The sequence below is a fragment of the Rhineura floridana genome, chromosome 7 (genome assembly GCF_030035675.1).
Source record: "Rhineura floridana isolate rRhiFlo1 chromosome 7, rRhiFlo1.hap2, whole genome shotgun sequence".
Lineage (NCBI taxonomy): Eukaryota > Metazoa > Chordata > Lepidosauria > Squamata > Rhineuridae > Rhineura > Rhineura floridana.
In genome coordinates, this window is record NC_084486.1 from 126,415,592 (window position 1) to 126,437,719 (window position 22,128).

Genomic DNA, 22,128 nt, shown 5'->3' on the forward strand with positions numbered 1-22,128 from the left:
TATTATCGTCAGTTTGTCCCAGTGACATCTCAATGAGCTGTTCTCAACACAGCTGTTTCAACAAAAGAAAGGCAGAACTGCCTTGTTGATAGAAAAAGCTCATTTTCCCTGAGCAATCCCATTCCCAATGTCCCTTCTTGAGAGGGTGAGGGAGATGAATTTACTGATCTAGCAGGCTGACATTTAATCTTGCTTGTTTTCGTCTCCTGTTATTTTAGCCACAGTCTTGTAGTGGCTTCATAAATACCCAGGGGAATGGATCCAGTCACATTGCCATCAATCTCTAAGGCTGAGCCAGTAAAATCTACTCATTCTGAATTTGGGCTTGAAACTGGTTTAGTAGTTGGAGATAGGCAAAGCGAAGAATCAATCTTTGGAGTATAAATTTTAACCAGGACAGTGAAACGGCCTCTCCCTCACCCCTCCAGCAACAACACACCCACAAATCACTGATGACCTAGAACAGCAACCTGAAGCCTTGTCAGTGCCAGAGTTTGACACCTTTATCTCCAACCTCCAATGAGAACCCATTTTAAGGCTGCAATCCAATACCCACTTACCTTGGAGTAAGTCCCATTGAACCCAATGCAGCTTATTTATTAATTAACTTTATATCCCACCCTTCCTCCCAATAGAAGCCCAGGGAGGCAAAAAACAAACACTAAAATACTCTAAAACATCATAAAAGACATTAAAATATATTAAAACAAAACATCTTTAAAAACATATTTAAACAAAACATCTTTAGAAACATATTTTTAAAGAACATATTAAAAAGCAATTCCCAACCAGATGCAGACTCAGATAAGGTCTCTACTTAAAAGGCTTGTTGAAAGAGGAAGGTCTTCAGTAGGCACCCGAAAAGTTAATAGACATGGTGCCTAATATTTAAGGGGAGGGAATTCCAAAGGGTCAGTGCCACAACACTAAAGGTCCGCTTCCTATGTTGTGCGGAACAGAACTCCTGATAAGACCTCCTGTATCTGCAGGAGGCCCTCACCTGCAGAGAGCAGTGATCGACTGGGTATATAAGGGGTAAGACGATTTTTCAGGTATCTTGGTTTCAAGTTGTATAAGGCTTTGTACACCAAAACCAGAACGTTGAACTTAGCCCGGTAGGTAATGGGCAGCCAGTGCAATTCTTTCAGCAGCAGGGTGACATGTTGTTGATACTTCTGAGTAGACATGTATTGAATTGCAGCCTGAATCTGTTTATGGACTTTACAGTATACTTCTACCTTTCTCTTTCTTTCTGCAGTATAAATAAAAAAGGGGGGGAAGAGGAAAAATAATTCCCAAGAAAACCAAAAGATTCTTAATACTGAGGAATTACTTCAACTGGAAAAAAACCCCACGCATACAGAATACTCACAATGCAGCAGATCTTGTGATACATCTTTTTCTATATTGCACAGTGATGCAAAATATATAAAAGGCTGCAACCTTTAATCAAACCATTGTTTAATCAAGTGGAAACCTTTAAATATTAATATTTATTAAAACATCTATATCTTGCCCTTTTGGGCTGAAGTGGGGCAGCTTACAGAATGTATATTACAATTTCGTAAAACAATGACAAAAAGAGAGTGTCAGCAGTATAAAAACTCATTAAAAATTGCCAGAATATTCTAGTAAATTTAAAAGGCACCCCTAATTATACTGGGCAAGACTTACTCATTTTTTCTTCAAAAATAATGTTTATCATATATAAATTTATGTAGAATTGATTAATTAATTGATCATCACTCATTTGATTACTCGACTAAAATTTCTTTACTTGGACAACAGCCTGCATGAGAGCATGAAGTTGTGTTGTGATGCTTTAATACATCTTGAATCACTGTGCAATACATAATCTGATCCATTTGGATAGCCCGTTTGCATGATTTCTCCTCCCATGCCTTTCAAAGGTCTTCTTGTCCAGTGGGACTGGAAATGGAAAGATAACTTACAACCTAACTTCTTTATATTTCTTGGCTGAAACGTTTTCCCCGATATCTTGTTAAAGATTTTTTTTTTAAATTGCTTTCTCCCTACGGTTTGTGTTATCATTTCTCAAGTCCAGACAGCTATTACTTCAAGCAGAGTCCCTGTTTAAACTTTTTTATCTGTTGTTCCAAAGAGTGCTCAATAACCAGCCTGCCAAGATGCCCCCATCTTCCTATCCATGGTATCTGCAGGAGGCACTCACCTGCAGAGTGCAATGATCAACTGGGTATATAAGGGGTAAATGATCTTTCAGGCATCCTGGGCCCAGGCTGTATAAGGCTTTATACACTAAAACCACCACCTCGAACTTAGCCTGGTACCTAATGCAGAGATAGGCAACCTTTTTAAACGTATGGACATGTTGGCAAACAAGAGAAACTGTTGTGGCCACCAAGTGTATGTTGCAACTCTCCTCCCTCCAGCTGTAACCTCTGAAATTGCCCTTGCACCACAATTTTGGGAGGAGGGGGGAAATAGCACCCTGTGGGTACAAAGAAGGAATCTGCAGGCACATGTGCCCATGGGCACCACATTGGTGACTGATAGACTATACATTGACTATAGTGTCAAGTGATGGACTTCCATGCATGAGAGAACCATTACCCAATATCAACCCAAAAACAATCTTTTTCAAAGCTAACATGCAAATCCACACATTCAGCTGACAAGTAAAAAGGAGAGGGAAGTCTAGCAAAATTTGGGTTGATATATGAAATTTTATGGTATAGTTATAGACCTGGCAAAGGGGTGACAATCCTTGAGTCAATCTTGAATGATGTGCACAATTTGTTGCAAGGTTTAGACGTAACACTAAACTATGGTTTCGTTTTACATGAGCTAGCTTTGGGCTCTTGCGCTCACTCCCTAGCACATCCACAAAGACACTGAAAATATTCATTCACTTTTAAACTAACTGGAAGCGAACAAAGAATCATATCACTCAGCAAGTCACATAAGGTCCTATTCACACATGCATAAGAACCTACCTAAGAAAAGCACTGCTGGATCAGACCAAACCCACTGAATACCTGGGTGTATTCAACCAACATTTTGTGCTAGTGCTAGAGGTAGCACAATGGGGTTCCCTCCTCTCCTCCTCTCACACCCCACACCATTCCCAAATCTGTTCTGGAGGGTTGGGGGAACCCCAGAACAGATTTAGGGGGTTCATGAGGGAGAAGAGGGGGAGATTGTTCTGTTGTGCTTTGATGTGCTGCCTTACTTTACAAAGAGAGGTGTTAAGAATGTTGAGTTCACTGTATTATAATGCATAAGCCCCCAAATTCAATACATGTGTAGAACCAGCTAATAAAGATTTAGGATTTGTCTACATGATATGGGCAGGGCAGGGAGGGGCCAGCCCTACCATCAGGCAGAGTGACAATGCTTCCTCAGGCAACTGATCTGGGTTGTCATGAGAGGGCAGCAAATTGTTGGTTACTTAATTTGTTGTATTTTTACTCCCAGGGAGCGGCATTTTGGAGGATTCTTTGGGTTGTATCCAAGTAAGTCCTACTCAGGGTAGACCCACTGAAATTAATGAATCTAAGTTAGTCGTGTCCATTAACATCAGTGGGTCTTCTCTGAGTAGGACTAGCATGGAATACCAATCTCAAGTGCCAGAATAACTTGGATAGCCTTGGGTATTTTGCACCTTGACTTGGGGTAAGAGAAAGGTCATTTGGTATTTTGCCTCAGGCAGCAATGCCTTGGGCCTGCCCTGCGGAAAGAGCCTCTCTTCATTGTTCTCTGCAACATCTGGACACTGTCTTCGGTCAAAAATGTTACCCCTACACTTGTCCCTGCTATAAAGCTACCCTGTAAGGAGCAAACTTGTCAATACTAGCCAGCAGCCATCCAATTTTAAAATCTTCTCCTTGACCTTCTAGAAAATTTTGATTTGAGTATCTGGAGGTGAAATTGTACAAATGGCAATTCAGGATCTAGTGCATAATGTCTTCATCTAGTTTGATCTGCATACACAAAGATGGTTGTTTGTTGGCCTGTTAAAGAATTTACCAGTCTGTGGGCATAGTTTGAAATCTAAGCTGAGTAAATGGGGAAAAAGTTAATTTCTGCAGAAAAACAGTTCTTTTATGGCATTTTAAGCACATTTTCATGCCTGAGGCAGGTAAAAATACGGTGTTAAACTTAAAGCCATGGTTTTAAATGACTTACTCTATGTGCATCCAAGGCCTTGGGCTTACCCAGTGGGATTTTTTCCCTTTGAACAGCAGATTCATATACTACATACCTAAAAACCCCTTCAGTTTCAAAAGCAGTTTACCATATGATAGAGGCTACTGTTCAAGAAACTCACATCCCAAACCACCCTGAACACACCAAACAAGTTCCACATTTCTTTAACCCTGGTCTAAATGGCTCCCCGGGGAGTGGGGGGTGGTGGAATCCTGCCACATGAGGTATGCAACCTCGGTGGCTTTACATTGTCAAGAAACCATGCCACCTGATGACAAGCCCATGCAACCCTCACTTAATTAAACTTATTTAAGGGGAAAAGCCATAGCTCAGTGGTTAGAGCATCTGTTTTACATGCAAAAGGTCCCAGGTTCAATCCCCGGCATCTCCTGGTAGGGCTGGGACTATCCTCAGGCTGAAACTCATCAGAGGGGCTGCCAGTCAGTGTAGAAGATGATACTGTGCTAGACAGATGAATGGTCTGACTCAGTATAAGGCATATTCCTAAGTTCCTAACAAGTATATAGACAGGAAGCTGAAGGGAACATCCAAAGTTTTCAAACTGCCAAACTTTGCAACTACGAGGGCTACACATTTATTTGATTTAAAATTAAACTGGGATTTTCAAATCTTCACCATGGTTTGCACATTATGTTTTCTGTTGTAAACATAGGATGCCTTAAGTGTGTGTAAATGCAGCAATATATACCTTATACAGATACAATAGTCTGGGAACGAGAATTGGCTGCAGCCTCCTCGAGTGTACGCTCAGTGAAACCTAGGTTGGATGCTGCGTAAGGGCCTTATTCACGCATCATTTTAAACCATAGTTAAAACTAAATTATGGCTTAAAGGTGAACATGTAGCGTGCTGATGAATGCTGCTGAAATCCATGGGCTTTTCTTCTCCCTTGCTGCTGCTGCTGCTACTACTGCCAGAAGCTAAGCGGTTAGTTTGGAAAGAAACAAACCACAGGTTTGGACATAACACTAAGCCAAACCATGGCTTAGCTCCCATCAGAGTAGCAGCAGCAGGAGGGAGGAGCAAAGCACCCAAAATTTCAGCTGTGTACACCAGCAAGCTGCACATTCACCTTTATGCCATAGTTTAGTTTAACTATGGTTTAAGGTGACATGCAACCCTGGCCATTGTGAGAAATAGCACAGTGGAGAGGAGAGCCTGGCTGGGAGTCCAGAGTCTGTGAGTTCAAATCCCTGCTTGTGTCTCCTGGGTGTCAAGGGCCAGCTAAAGATCACTCCCACAGTGAGCGGCTCAGGGGTTATGTGCCCTGCCACCTGTGCAGCTGTGGGCAAGCTGCATAGTCCCAAGGAGCCCAGTTGTCCCCCAGCTGGCAGTTGCGGACAAAGAAGGGGCTGGCTTGTGCAGCTGTGGCAAGCTGAGCAGGCCCTAGCCAGCTGGGGAGGACTAGCCTCAGAGGGAGGCAATGGTACACCCTCTCTGAATACCGCTTAGCATGAAATCCCTATTCATAGGGTTGCCATAAGTCGGGATCGACTTGAAGGCAGTCCATTTCCCATACTGATGAAGCGCATAGGCTGTAAGGACCAAAATGAAATAAGAGAATGCCAAACCCTTTTGCATTTGCACAACTTCAGTGCAATTGAGAGCTGGGCCCTGCTATCAGAACTTTCAGCATGCCAGATGCCTCAAAGATTTAATTCCACATTAGATTTCCGACTGGCACTTAAGAGAACTCCAGCTGCGTATGATTATAGATGTTAAGTACTTGAGAGGCAGCCAGAGGATATGTTCTGATGCCATCCTGCTGATGTATACGGAGATAGTTACTGTATACTTTCACCTGAAGCGGCTATAATTTGCTCTACTTTAAAGCTACTGTCTCTCTCTCTCTCTTCCCTCTCGCCACCCCAGCGTCTCCCTCCCCTCAGCACTTTACCTACCTGTATACACCATATAAAACTGGGAAACAGTTTGTCCTCATTCAAATGGAAGAAGTTTGAGAAAGCACTGAAGTCTATCATGACAGGAGGAAATGTTACACTGAGAACTGTCATGCAGCTGAAAGGCTGGAGGACTTGCAACTGTGAACATCTGCTGCAATTATTATTATTGTGGGGTTTTTTTTAAGAAAACCACACACATTTTGCACAGCAGTCATAATCAGGCCTTGCTTCAGAACAGGTAGCACTATTACTTCTCTTGTATGAAACAAGAGACTTGATTAGAATACTAAAGCAGCCTCTCTTCTTAATTATGGGCATAAATGCAGGACTTATATTTGCCGTGTGTGCCATTCTAAGGGTATATATATTTTGAATATTGTATCACACAGAATACTTTTATTCTACAGTAGACTTTCTTATGCAGCTCTTCACTATGACATGATTGCCTCAATTCAGCATTAAAATCTCAATTTAAACAAAATTGTTTTTGAGACATTTCATATTTCTTCGCAATTGTTCAGTCATATGTTTTCCAAAGAAGGTAAAACTTTTTTTCTTCCCTTTTAGATGCATCTATAATTTTCTTCCAATTACTTTTTCTCCCTATGTCTAAAGTTGAAAAGAGATGGATGGATCAACTGACAAAACACACAGATTTAACTTTCTCACTTTGTAATCACAAAAAGATATAAAATATAAATGCATCTAATGCTGCAATCCAATACGCACTTACATGGGAGTAAGTCCCATTGAACCCAATGGAGGTTTCTGAGTAGACATGTATTGGATTGCACTGTAAAGTGTTTTCCAAGTCACTAGTTTCTGTTTTGCTCTTCAGATTATATAAAACTGAATTATTGTCTTTGATTATATTCTGTATATAAGCCTAGATGATTTTTAAAAAAAATTAAAAAACTGGTCATTACAGGAACAGATGCTATAGGGTTGATGGTAGGAAAAACAATAGGATCCAGCCAAGTAAGTCAAGCCAAACAGGAGATGGGCTGTGCTATAAAACCTAGAGATTTGTGCAAGAAGGTAGGTGGGCGGTGGCGGGGAGAGGGGAGGGAGACATTTTAACCCGTACATTTGTGATGTGGACAGTTAGTCATCTTTAAACGTTCTTTGTAGCTTTCTGTCTACTGGACCAAGCAGACCAAGCAATTTTCTCTTTAGGTTATATAGTCTGGAGGTTGCCCAATGAAAAATAAGAGATTTGGCTATCTATAGTATACTTGCAAGAAGTGACAGTTTTGCAGAAAGGAATGTGGTGTAATGAATCGAGTACACTTGGATGGCTGTAGTTTCAAAGATGCCATGCAAAATAACTCTGCTACAAGGACCTTAAAGGAGCTTGAAGACTACATGTGGACATTTCTCTTAAATTGTCAACATACCTGCCTCATCGTAAGACACAGTCAATTTTTCTAGCATTTCTCGGTCAATCGACAGAATCTGTTGTTCCAGGATAGTCTGGTAAGACAAAACACTGTTTTCTTTGTCCTTTTCATAGTCTTGAAGGTGCTGTTTTAAGACTTCAGGTAAGCGGGATTTCACATATTCTGCTGCTGACTAGAGGAAAGAAAAGAAATTTGGTTAGTCGTTTGTAAAGTTTAGCTACTTGACTATGTGCACAAACACGCACAACACTTTGTTCAAAAAGGTACTACTGATTTTTTTTTGGAAAAAAAAATCCTGAAATATCAGAATGGGAAAATAACAAATTAAGAACAACAATAGTAATAATAAATCAACTGACACCTACATGTCCTTATAATAGCTTGGTCAAAAGCCAAGGTATTTCAATGTTCCCTCTTCTCTTTTCTCAGGGCTGGCCCCAGACATTTTGCTGCATGAGTTGGGATTGCAGATGAAGCCCCCCTCCCACCCACAGTCAAGGTAGACAGAATGTGGGAAGATTCAGGACAGAGAAAAGCAAGTACTTCTTCACACAGCGCATACTTCAACTCTGAGAACCACTACAACAAGATGAAGTAATGTCTATCAATGAGACAGCTTTAAAATGGGTTTAGACAAAGGCTATCAATGGCTACTAGCCATGATGGCTATGTACTACCTCCACAGTTGGAGGCAGGAGACCTTGGGATACCAGCTGGTGAGAATGACAAGTGAGGAGAGTGCTATTGCACTCAGGTCCTATTTGCAAACTTTCCACAGGCATCTGCTTGGCTGCTGAGAACAGGATGCCGGACGAAACAAGCCTTTGGTCTGATCCAGCAGGGCTATTCTTATGTTCTTACCCAAGGCCAGGCAAGTTATTTTGGCACTTTGAGGCAGAAAGTTCCACAGGCACCTCTTCTACTTCCTGGACATAAAATTCCCAAAGTAATAAATTAAATAAGAAATCATTTACTGCCCTTTCCTGACACTCCAAACCAACTGCCTGAGGCAGCTTTCTCAATCTACCTAATGGGAGGGCTGGTCCTGTTTCTGTATACCATTCTTGACTTTTGAATTACACTTCCTCACTTGGGAAAAAAACTGTGTTAACTAACAAAGTGTCGTGAGCATTTACCTTCCTTGAGATATTAAAAGGTCCTTTCAGTAGGCAAGGTGAGGCAGCCCACCTTAGGAAGCAGATTTTGAGATGCTATCAAATGGCAGCAAATTGTCAATTATTTAATTTATTATTATAGAAAGGCAACACCATTTGGATCTGGAAATGTGTCAGACCATCCATCTCTGGATTTCATTGGATCTGGTTGCATCAGATCTTACCCATGGCTTCATGGTAACTATCTCTGTGGGTTACACATCCTTTAAAAAAATACCACTTCTGGTCTTCCAGATCACTGTAAAGAACTTTGCTGTTCTTCGATAGCTGCTTTTGCAATCTTGGTAAAATGATACCACAAGAGACTAATGCTATTCAGTTAGTTACACTAGTGCAACACTTTTACCTGCGCCGTGTAACTTCCCCACACTCTTCTCTTGCCGCACCCTAAATCTGCTCTTAACCCTCCAGAGCAGATTTAGGGGGTGCATGGGGAGAGGTGAGGATGGGGAAGTTACACTGTACAGCTAAAAGTTATTGCGCTAGTGTAGCTGTTAGGTTGAATATTACCCCCTAAGTGAAGAATAAATTAACACTACTTAACATTGTGCAATTCTTAAAACAACTTATCTAAAAATGGCTATTGCCTTAGGAATCAGCTCTGTGCTGGTGATCCACAGAACTACTTCCCTCCATGCACCCACTCACACAACATTTTGATTCCTACTATCATTTCTACTGGTGCTCGGGAATGTAGAATCCATTTTCTGATGTTATAGAGGAATTAATATATCGGGAAATTCTTTTCTTTTGTTTTTTGAGAAATTCTCTTGTTATCATCTCAAGATTATATGCACCTTATGTGGCGGGCATATTTGCCACCTATATGTGTAATGTATGTAAGAGAGATGCATGGCTCCGGACATACTGTAGGAACATAGTAGGGAGTTGTGGCCAATTGTGGCTTTTTGAACATGAACATGTACATCACATGCTCCCATATGCTTGGAGACTCACATCTCCTCTCCACTCTGTATGTGTTAAGGTGGCAAATACAATTGTCCTATAAAGTGTGAATTGATCCTCAAAGAAAGCCTGAAGTACTGTGAATCAATGGAGGGTGCCAATGGAAGCACATTGGCTACAATGTAAATAATAATATGCTCTCTGTTTACATTGTTAGATCCTGGCTGCTCACCAGCCACCATATGCCTAACTTGCTATAGATGCCTGTTGAATCACCAATATACTGGGATGACTCGAGGCTTTTCTAGCTGAAGGATCATTTAAACATCTTGGCAGGATGGCTGAAGAGCAATGCTTGCTTTTAGTAATTTTAGTATAGGTCACCCAATTAGTCACTATTTGATTAAATGACTCAGAATAGCTATAGCTACATTTGGCACTCAGCCACCAACGGACTGCTATTAAATAACACAGATTGCCAGTAAACAATAGAACATATCATTATGTGTGTAAATAGCCATGGAAACGTCCAAAATATGCAGATAATCCAGGAGGGCAAACAATACAATGTTGAATTTGCATTTTTAAGCACACACAACACCTTATACATGGTGTAAGCCAAATACATGGAGATGCAAAAAGTGGTAACAGGTGAAGGTAAAAATGGCTAACAAAAGGTAAAAATCAAAATTGAAGTAATGAGCCAATAGATCAGGGGTAGCCAACATTGTGCCCTCCAGATGCTGCTAGATTACAACTCTCATCATCTCTGGCCATGCTGGCTGGGGCTGATGGGACTTGGAGTCCAACATCATCTGCAGGGCAGCAGATTGACAACACCTGCAGTATATTAATAGCTTATAATTTCTGTCATAATGAACATTCTAAGACAAGAAAAACTCTTGAATTTTGTCCCATTGTTAACTAACATAAAAAAAATCTTGTGGCACATGGAACCTGATGATTAATATCATTTTGCCACTTTGCTTAAATATTCAGAAGACATAACTGAAAAAAACAAGGCTTAACACAACTAGAAGCACTCAGTAAAATGGACCTCAAATGGCCTTTTGGGATATGTAAAAGAATGATGGTAATTGTTATCCTTTTGTCAACTATAGCGCCAATACCTACTGCAAAAGCATGCAGAACAGTTCATCTTCCATTCATTGGTCATTGGAGAGTTAAAATTTGGAATATAATATTTACAGACCACATTACAAGCTACAAACATCAGTGGGAAGAAAAGAGGCAAACAGAGAATTTTCAAATCATAGGACTCTATTTATTCAATAGTGGTACCACTACAGACCTGGGGAATTAGCAGCACTGGGCATTTGGACTGCAAGGTAAAGTTGGTCTAATATGTACTTGGTTTGTAGGACTTGGATTTACTGTTGTATTTAATATGCTGGATATGTTTCATCCTCATACTTTACAAACCATAGAAACAATATTTTAAAATGAAAAAAAAATGCTCTGATTTATAGGTGCTTCTGATAACTGTTTCAGATACTGAATATGTATCTGCACATGTACTAGAATAATAATGTACACCATACTAATGATAACTTTCTATCCAAACATAAAGGTTTACATAAACACTACAAAGCAATCTAAACACTTTGGGTCTCTTTGGAAAGGGAGAGATTCTTTAAATTGCACATGCAATTTCTGTTTGTTCAAAACATTTTGCTGCCTGAGGTACAGCACTAAATGGTAGCCCACTTCCAAGTCAAGGTGCATAGTATCCAAGGCTGGTGAAATTATTTTGACTCTGGGGGGAGTCACACAAGAGCCTATCTCTCTCTCAGGAAGTAAAAATACAGCAATAATAAACTGAACAACTGGCAATTTGCTGCCCTCTCACGGAACCCAAAAGCAGCCACCTCACTTTGCCTAATGGCAGGGTTGGCTCTGATAATACTATGGTGTATCAAGTCTGAAGCAGATGTAAAGACAAGGTGGTGCAGTGTTGTAACAAAAACGATAAGCACTGCCGGATTCTAGAGGTCACTTTTGCTGCTGAAGCACACATCCAATGTAATGTTGCAACATGGCTCTTCTTTTTTGCATAACAATGTTTACATCTTAGCGGAACTCCATAGATTTTTCATGAATACTGACAATGCAAACAGATTCCCAGATCAAGCCAGAGACATGTTCTTTGCCCTCTTCTGATCAAGGGTATATCACATGATCAGTGCAACTTGGCGTGGCTCCACTTGAGCACACCTGGCTAGGGCAGCCTTTTTGCAGCTGCCACAGATGTTATACAGGTAGTGAGCCACTGGAGGGAAATAGTGTACAAGTAGTGAGCCACAGGAGGGATATGTACCACAGCTGCAGGTGTTAACTCTGCTTATGACAACAAAAAAGCAAATGGTGAGCAGCTTAACATAAGAAGAGCCCTGCTGGATCAGGCCAAAGGCCCATATAGTCCAGTACTCTGTCCTCATGGTGGCCAACCAGAATCCTATGGGATGCCCACAAGCAGGACCTGAGTGCAACAACACTCTCCACTTGTGATTCCCAGCAACTGGTACTCCAAGGCATACTGCATCCAACAATAGAATTAGAACATAACAATTGTAGCTGGTAGCCATAAAGAGCCTTATCCTCCATGAATTTATCCAATCCATTTTAAAGCCATCCAAGTTGGTGGAGCAAATTTCATAGTTTAACTATGCACTGTGTGAAGAAGCACTTTTTTTGACCATCCTTAATCAACTTCATTGGATGTCCACGAGTTCTAATATGAGAGGAGAAAAACTTTTCCCTATCTATTCTCTCCACACTGTGCATAATTTTATTTTTATACAGCTCTATCATGTTCCCTCTTACTTGCCTTGTCTCTAAATCCAAAAGCCCCAAATGTTGTAACCTTTCCTCATAGGAAAGTTGCTCCATCCCCTTGATAATTTCGGATGCCCTTTTCTGAACTTTTTCCAGCTTCAGAGTTTTGAATGGGCAGAGAGAGAGATGGGGGTAAGAGGAGGCACAACAAGTCATTGCCATGTCCTTTTATTCATTGAATTCATCTAAAACATTTTCTGTACCACCCTTCAATCCCAAACTTCCAGGGCAGTTTACAATAAGTAATAAAAACACACAAAAAGGCATCACGAAACACTATCACACATTTGTACAGGGATGTGGGCATCTTCCCTGTTCGTAGCAAAGCCTTTGACTGTGTAGATAATGAAAAACTAAAAGAAATGGGGGTGCCACAGCATCTAATTGTCTTAATGAGCAACCTATACTCTGGACAAGAGGCTACTGTAAGGACAGAATATGGAGAAACTGATTAGTTCCCAGTCGGAAAGGGTGTGAGACAGGGGTGTATTTTATCACCCTATTTCTTTAATCTATATGTAGAACATATCAAATGGAAAGCAGGATTGGACCAAGATGAAGGAGGTGTGAAAATTGCCTCCCTGGGCTCCTGCTGGGAGGAAGGACGAGATATAAATCAAATAATAAATAAATAAAAATAATATAAAAATTGGAGGAAGAAATATCAATAATTTAAGATATGCAGACGATACCATACCCTTATCAGAAACCAGTAATGATTTCAAACGAATGCTGATGAAAGTTAAAGAGGAAAGCACAAAAGCAGGACTACAGATGATTGTCAAGAAGACTAAAGTAATGACAACAGAAGATTTATGTAACTTTAAAGTTGACAATAAGGACACTAAACTTGTCAAGGACTATCAATACCTTGGCACAGTCATTAACCAAAATGGAGACAATAGTCAAGAAATCAGAAGAAGGCTAGGACTGGGAGGGGCAGCTATGAGAGAACTAGAAAACGTCCTCAAATGCAAAGATGTATCACTGAACACTAAAGTCGAGATCATTCAGACCATGGTATTCCCGATCAATTCCTTTGAAATGTGGTGTTGGAGGAGAGCTTTGCACATACCATGAACTGTGAAAAAGACAAATAATTGGGTGTTAGAACAAATTAAACCAGAACTATCACTCAAAGCTAAAATGATGAAACTGAGGTCATCATACTTTGGACACATCATGAGAAGACATCATTCACTAGAAAAGACAGTAATGCTGGCAAAAACAGAAGGGCGTAGAAAAAGAGGAAGACCAAACAACAGATGGATTGATTCCATAAAGGAAACCACAGACCTGAACTTACAAGATCTGAACAGGGTGGTTCATGACAGATGCCATTGGAGATTGATGATTCATAGGGTCGCCATAAGTCGTAATCGACCTGAAGGCATAACAATAAGCCTGGGTTCCTGTAGGGGCTGTTCATGCTTCTCCCTGTGACCTTCCATTTTGGATGATAGAAACAAGCACAACTTGATACGCTTCTTGTTCCTTCTGGGAGTTCAAACATCTGAGTCTGCTCTAAGTCATAAGGCAACATAGGCAGAGCCTAATGATAAAATACAATGAGGTTATGTCTAGAGACACCATTCCATTTTTTTGGAGAACATCTCAGTGCATCTATCTGCCATGATTAAACTACACTGCTGAATGTCAGGGCGACAGCAGAGATCAACTTCAACTGTGGTTTTTGATCTTCTGCATCCCCAAATACCAGTTACATCTCACTGCAGAGAAATACACATATATAAGTTTGCATTTCTCTAAACCCAGGATGGAGGTCTGTGGCCCTCCAGATGTTGCTGGACTGCAGCTCCCATCAGCCCTTGCCCATGCTGGCTGTAGCTGATGGGAGTTCAACCACATCCAAAGGGCCACAATTTCGCACCCTTGCCCTAAACCAGGGATGTCTGACATGTCACTACTCTCTACATTTTAACAGATGCATCAAGGAAAATATCATTTTCTACACCATAGTACATCATAGTATCCATGATAAGAATTTTCTTCTGATTCATCTTTCAGATAAGGAATTTGTGCTTTTCTGGTCAACAAATTAATGTGTGTGTTCCTTGCTAGGTCTATGGAACTTTCCCTCTTTGACCAGTTTCCAGCACAAGCCATTAAAATGTGAATTCCAAACTGTTATTAACCCTTCCCTGTAAAGAGTTTACCCTTACATCAGAACCATCTAAAAGAAATGTTTGTTAGAACTGTAAAAACCTTCTTCCTTGCCAGCTGATCAATCATCCAGCCTTCAACAGTGCTTTTTCATTTGTGATCCCAGTAGCCAAATCCCCACAGAGTGAGATGGGTGTTCTTTTCCCTCTAGGTAGCCCCATTGTTGCCATAAAATATATTCCTAATTAAGCTTGTTTCTCAGTGTTATGATTGACTCAAAGTTATATATGATAAGCCTGATGACTGCAATCTTCTCAGATTGCCAGGTAACAACTTTACATTAAAAAGGATGCCTGCTTTGTCTTCAGCTATGTCTGTTTCAGATGATCATCACAGTGCACAATGGATACTACAACATAAGAACAGCCCTGCTGGATCAGAACAAACTGTCTGTTTAAAATGATAATAGGCCATCCTACATATCACAATGTTTTTTATCTTATAAGCTGCCCTGAAAGCAAACTAAAATGCATACAATAAATAATTTTTTTATAAAAACAGTATAAAAACATTATTCTGGTAGAATGAATAAGAAGCAGGAACAGATTAAAAAGCTTGGGAAAATAAAAAGGTATTGGCTTGGTGCTAAAATTCCATCAAGGAAGGTGCCAGGTAAGCCTCTCTGGAGAAAACTTTCTATAGCCAGGATGCCACCTCTGAAAAGGTCCTTTCTTCAGTTCTTCTAATGCATCATTTTGCTTCCAGAAAGTGACCAGCCAGATCCAACAAGCCTAAGACTTGGCGAGACTTGAGTTTTCCTTTGTAATACTCTGTTACTACTGGACCTGGATCTAAAACTTCAGTAATGCTGCCCTGGGCTCCTACTGGAAGGAGGGGCAGGACATAAATTTTAATTTTAATGATGATGATGCAAAATAAATGGTGCCTAACAAAACATTGTGGGATTGTTCTTAGCTGGAAAAGTCTGACTTGCTGTGTTTTCCTGTATTCTTTAAATACTTCTTTTGTAGACATCAATTGGGTTTATTTTAGAATAAGTTATCTATGCCTCTGCCACTCTGGTTTGAAGCTACTGAGAGTAAATGGAATGCAATGTGGATTGTGAGTCAAGAAAGGTTCCCCGGTGTTAATCTAGTGTTGAGAATTCTCATCAGTCTTCCTCGACTAATCCTGATCAGGTCTTTCGAGCTACTGCCGAATGGCAGCAGGCAAGGGCTGTAAGGTGACACAGAAGTCACAAAGCAATATTTGGTCTTCTATTTGACTGTCGTTTTGGTGCAGAAATACAGGATGAAAATTTGTCCGTCATTGCTGCTGGCTTTCATGTGCATGACACTAAATTGAAAACAGGAAAAAAAAACCTTTCTCTAGACAGCAACCAAAGCACAGTTAAGACAAGCGATGCGAAAGGACCCAGTAAAAGATTAGTGCTTCCTTTCAAGTTTCCAAGGAAAATGAGCTCAAACACATGAAATGCTATATTCTCTTTTGTGAGATTTGGCTATAAATTATCTCCTGCAATCCAACTCTCATTCGTTTTGCAAGTTTATATTTAGTCTCCCAAACGCTACAGCTAATTGTGTTAGGAAACCCTCACGTATCACTGAAGTTGCATTCAATTTATCTTGAAGCCAGGCAGTGCAGAACAAATGAAATTATTCCATCAAATGCAAATTAACTTGCAACAAGAGCACAAGTTATTTAATGCTAGGTTTTAAGTAGTCATTCGCTTCCAGCACCGGAAGGGAAAAGTCACACTATACAGTAATTGTTTTAGTCCATCGGCATACTGGTGTCAAGTTCAGCGAGTGCCTGTGACATGCAGGGGCATTTTTGCATTGCTCAGACTGAAAGGGATTCCCATCTACACACCTTTGCAACCATACATAGGAGACAATACACTGCACTTTCCCTAATTCTCATATCTCGCCACTGCATAGGCTGTTTTCCCTTTGTGGCCATTGTGGAATCTTGAAAGAGCAGTATAGGAATGTAGGAAGCTGCCTTATACTGAATAAGATAGCTGGTCTATCTAGCTCAGTACTGTCCACGCTGACTGGCAGCAACTCTTCAAGGTTACAGACAGGGAACATTCCCATCCCTACCTACAGACAGAAAGGTCACAGGAACGTACTTCACAGGGTTGTTATGAGGATAAAATGGGGGGGGGAGAACTACTTAGAGCTCCTTGAAGGAACAGTGGGAAATAAATGTAATGAATAAATAAATACTGATTACCAACACCTGGCCTGTGAAGAGACTGGGTCTGGGTGCAGCAGGACAGTCTCAATCTGAAGCTATAAGAGACTTAGAGAGGGAGAGGTCAGTGCAGCAGCTGCAGTGGTTCTGATGAGAACCCACTTGTAGATCCAGAGGAGGCAACAAACCACACTCTGCAACCAGATCTGGGGCACAGGGAGGTGCTACTACCTAGGCATTTTGGGAAGCCCAACTTCCATAGAAAACAGGGGTCTCCAAATCTTTTGGGCCTATGGCCCATTTAAAAAGGTGATGAACTGTTGTGGACACCACAGGAAGAGTTCCTGTTGTGAGTGCCTACTATATCTGATGTCCGATTGGCGAATACTCACAATAGAGCATTCTCTGTCGTGGGTCCTTAGACTATGGAACGCCCTCCCCTGTGAGTTAAGATCAGACCCCATTTTAAGATGGCTGCTGAGGACCCATCTTTTTGTGCAAACATTTGGTTTAATTTCTACCCGTTATGCCATTGTACTGATGTTTTTAAGGATTTTAGAATTGTATGGATTTGTCTAGTTAAATGAGCTAGACTGGTGAACTAGGGAGAGGGCTTTTTCAATCATGGCACCCACTCTATGGAATTCTCTTCCAAATGACATCCGCCATGCCCCCTCCATAATGAGTTTCCGCTGGACCTTGAAAACCTGGCTCTTCAGGCAGGGCTTTGGGGTGGGTTAGGTTTTAGTGTTACTGTTGGAATTTTAAGGTTTTAATGTGAATTGTATGTTTTATGTTGTGCGGCGCCCAGAGTGGCTGGAGAACCAGCCAGATGGGTGACTAATAAATTTAATAAATAAATAAAATATGAATGTTTTTGTGTTTTTAAATCTCTGTATGGTTTTATGTACACTTTGGATTTTTAAACCTATGTAATCTGCCTCAGGACCCATCTGGTGAGAGGCAGATTAATAATAATAATAATAATAATAACAACAACAACAATAATAAATCTGTGCATGTACCACATACATGCACTGCAACCATGCTCATACCACAACTGTGCATGCACGCACGCACAGCAATCACATACAAATGCATGTACATATGCGCGCACGCGCACACACACACACACACACACACACACACACACACACACACACACACACACACACACACACACACACAAGAAAGCTTCTTTCAAGCCTAATTTCAGCAGGGGGAGGAGTGGGGGGGATGGAACCTTGTGGATGCCAGAGAAAGTCTCTGTGAGCATCCTCCTCTTATCTAGAGGGTCATGAAGAAACAGGAAAAAGCCAAGGAATTGTCTATGTCTATACTGCTTGTTGATTCATGAAAACAAAGAATGCATTGGGGAGTCTGCTGTTCCTTCTCGGAGGACAGAGGGAGTGAACCCAAACGATGGAGAGCTGCCCCTTAAGGGTCCCAGTGACATAAAGTTAGACACTTTAAGGCTGCAATTTTAAACAAACTGACGGGGGAGGAAGCCCTTTAAGGCACACCAAAACTTGCTTTTGAGTAAACATGGCTCTAAGATTAAGCTCCAAAAGGAAATTCCCAACCTCCTTCTCCTGTTTGGAGCTGGAGAGTGGAGTGGGGGTTCTTCCCATGGCTGTGTTGGGTCCTCTGAAGGTCAACACAACCCCATTTGCAACTACAGGCTGAAGAGAACCCTTCACGCAGGGCAGTTGGTCACCTGTCATGGTGAATGTAGTGAGCAGAACTGAAGAAGTCTGGTTGTCAAGGCCACAATAAATGCATCTGGCCTGTATGGTCAGAAATTGTGCTGGGCTGGGCTTTTATCCCTAAACCCCAGTGGTCTGCAAGCTTCATTCAGGTGGTCCACGGTGTGTCTGGATTTGTGGTTGCAGCCAGGAATATGGCACATCTATCACGTTAAAGACTCATATTAATTTTTAACTATATATTTATTGCTTCTTTTATTTCTTATGTTGTATTTTATTGCATTACAATTTGAATTCTACAATATATGTCGTAAAAATGTGTTTTAATTTTTTAGTTTGTTTCATTTTTTAATTACTTGTTTTTAACTGTTTTATCAATAGTTTAATGTATTTTTGTAAACCGCTTAGAATTTTTTTACATCAAGCAGTATACAAATGTTGGGTAAATTAAATAAATAAATAAATAAATAAAAGAAGCAATAAGAATGCAATTAAAAAGTGTACAGAATAGAACATAGTATATTACAATTGCTACAACAGGCAGAAGAATCATTAAGTGGTCTGCCAAGACCTTTAGCAATTTTCAAGTGGTTCATGGGAGAAAAGGTTTGGGAATCACTGCTCTAATTCAGTATGCATGACAACTTTAGACAACTATATTCTATAGATACCTTCAGAGAACTGAAGACTGCGTAACTCAACGTGATAGAAAAAAAGAAATATTTATGAAGTACTTGGGATTACTGAAATAGAAACATGGATCCGGAAGAGGTTCGTCTGAAGACGGAAGAGCCTCTGGATCCAAACCAATGTGTGTAATATTTGCTTTCTTTGAATCAATGCAATTTATCTTACACCACCCTGTTTCATTTGTATTGCTTGCTGGGCTTCTATATGGTGCAAAGGGTCCCTGCACACTTAGATATCTCCAGTTCTCTATGAATCAGTTCAGCATAGTCCAAGAAATCACTTGACGCAAATCAGCTTCTTTGCTAAAATAAATGCATGATATGGTGACACACACAGAAATGAAGTCTTTTTGAAAATGGGGGAAATTAGAAACATCTCACAATTCTTATAAAATGCATCTTAGTGTTTCCTACAAGGAGATTCATTGTGTTCTCCTCTCACCCTCTGTTATACCTTCCCACTGCATGACATCATATCATGGACGGAGAAGGGTCTATTGCCCTTGAAGAATGCTTAGGTGCATGAGTATTTGAGTAAAATGATATAACCGTGTTTGCAGCTCTTAACTTTTTAAGCCTACCTTTAAATTAATCTTGCTTGAGAGTTAACTACTAACATCTGGTTTTTGGTTTTAGGCTTTGTGGAAAAACAGCATCAGTATGAATATACTGGTCCAATAGAGATGGATGGCAAAATATTTCAATACAGAGCATTAAGGCTTCCGCTAAGCTTTTTGTTTACTACTGACTGATCAGCATGATTACTCATGGTTGCTGAAAAAACTGATTACGAGTTTTGTTGTTGTTGAGTTTTGATTTTGTTGATGGGGGCAGTTATTCAATAACAATGTTTTTATAGTCTACATAGTGTCAGATTCCATGGTAACAAAAAATGCTCCAAAAGAAATATACAATTTTTACAAGTTTAATGATTTGAGCCATTTTCATTAATATTATTCTTTAGCAGAAAGCTGTGGTTGACACATGGTGTTTTGAGTGTGTGCAACTGGCAACTGAACCTTATTAAAAGAAGGATCAGTCCTTTTCTTTTTCTTCTTGAGACATTTAAAAGAGGAACAGTGGTGAAACGGATGAGAAACAGAGGGAGTAAGAATATTGTCTGGAACTAGTTAAAATGCCATAATGCCATTCTGCAAACATGCTCAGCCTTAACCAGGGAAAATCACAGTAATGAGTTAAACTTTTAAAAAGTCAACAACAATATAAAAATGATATAAATGATATCTTGAAGAGATATCAAGTCACACAAACTTTCTGTGTATCATTTCTTTTAGATAAGACATGGAATTTCTTCTCTGCTTAGAAAATATATGACCTGTAGGAGAATTGTATGTGTTTGAAAATATTCGTTATACAAAATGGCAGCAGGGGATTAGTCAGAGGTATTTATGAGATCTAATATCTACCAAAATATCAGCTTTTCTCTTTTAGGAAAATGGGAGAGAGATCTGGACTTTCCAATTTGGTTGCTGTAAAGCGCCCAGAGAGCTTCGGCTATGGGGCGGTATACAAGTGCAATAAATAAATAAATAATTTGGAAAAATGAGTCAAACTGATCAGTATCTGTTAATTTAAAGGAAAATTTTGTAAAGATCAAACAGCAATAGTACACAGGTCTATATAGGTCTATAATACCAATCATGATACATGTTAAGAGATGTGGAGAAAATAACACTGACTTTTTGCATGTATCCTGCAAGTTCAAAACGTTTAGAACAGTCTGGAATATAGTACTGCTCTATACTGTTAAGTGCCTATCAAGCCCAACTGGTTATCTCAAAACCAATGTGGAAGAAGACAGATTTGCTATCCACAGTTAACATGGCAATTTACATTTATGGAAGAAAAATATTCACCATCCAGTATCTGAATGGTTTTAATGGATATGGGACATAGCACCTTTGTCCCATGACTCATTCTGTGCAAACTCAGGAGGGCAGGTCAACTGACAACTGTTTGACGTAAAAACATGACAAATTCAGCAGCGCTGTAAGGCTATTCACTTTGTTTGCATTGATTTGACTCAAGAACACTTTATTTTAAGTTTGCTTTTCTATTATAATTGTTCTTCTCCTTAAATGTAAAACAGTAAATATTTTTTGAAAAAGTCAGCAACACTACAGGCACGAGGGGACTCGCTCAAATCCACCGATCTACTCTTTGTTTGCAATCAGCTTGCTTGTACTCATCCATTTGAAACACCCCCAACCCTTTCCTTAGAACACACCCTATCTCTCATTCTCAGATTGCTATCTCACCCCCAAGCACAAAGACACATTACTTGCACACACACACTTCACAGACAGGGATGGGGAAGTTTAAGCAAAAGCAACCCTCGAGGCCTCTCTGCCTGGCCCTCGGGACTCTTTGCAGGCCACATCGCTCACTGGTTCTGGTTTGCACCCTCCTTGAGTGTTTTTCCATGGCTGGAACGTGTTCTTGAACTCTGATAATGTCCCTGGCTTGCCTGGGTGGAAGAGAGAAAGGGGTGTGTGAGTCTGTGTAGAAACTAGCCTTACTGTACAAAGGTAACGTTTACATCTGTTGCTCTGTCCCTAAGATGTGTCTCCCCCTGGAAGGTTGCCCAGAAGGAAATGTGGTCCTCGAGATGAAAATGGTTCCACGTATGCTCTACAGCCACAGATGTAACATTTGTAGAGCAGTGGAACTGGTTTGGCAGCAAACTCATTAAGCTCATCACAATCATTACAGAGATACCTTTCTCTGTCCTGAAAAGAAAGGGGGAAAAGATGCAGCGCTGTAGCCCCCAAAGCCAGATGTGCATAGCACCAATTGGCTAATGCCTGTAACATTACTGAAGCACCTCTCCCACAATCCCTGAAGCAATTTTGCAATGTAAAAAAAAAGTTTCAGTTCTGAAAATCTGGAGGAGGCAGCTCTCACCATTGTCCCATGCT

General features: G+C 40.4%; 1 protein-coding gene across 6 annotated transcripts in view; it reads right to left on the reverse strand.

Annotated features, from left to right (window-relative positions):
• PPM1L (protein phosphatase, Mg2+/Mn2+ dependent 1L) overlaps positions 1 to 22,128 on the reverse strand; it is a 260,464-nt gene that overhangs the window by 58,797 nt on the left and 179,539 nt on the right. For all 6 annotated transcript variants that reach the window (XM_061637206.1, XM_061637207.1, XM_061637208.1 and 3 more), the window contains one exon: positions 7,511 to 7,685. In XM_061637206.1, coding sequence (XP_061493190.1) covers positions 7,511 to 7,685 — 175 coding nt within the window. The remainder of the gene's footprint in view (positions 1 to 7,510; positions 7,686 to 22,128) is intronic.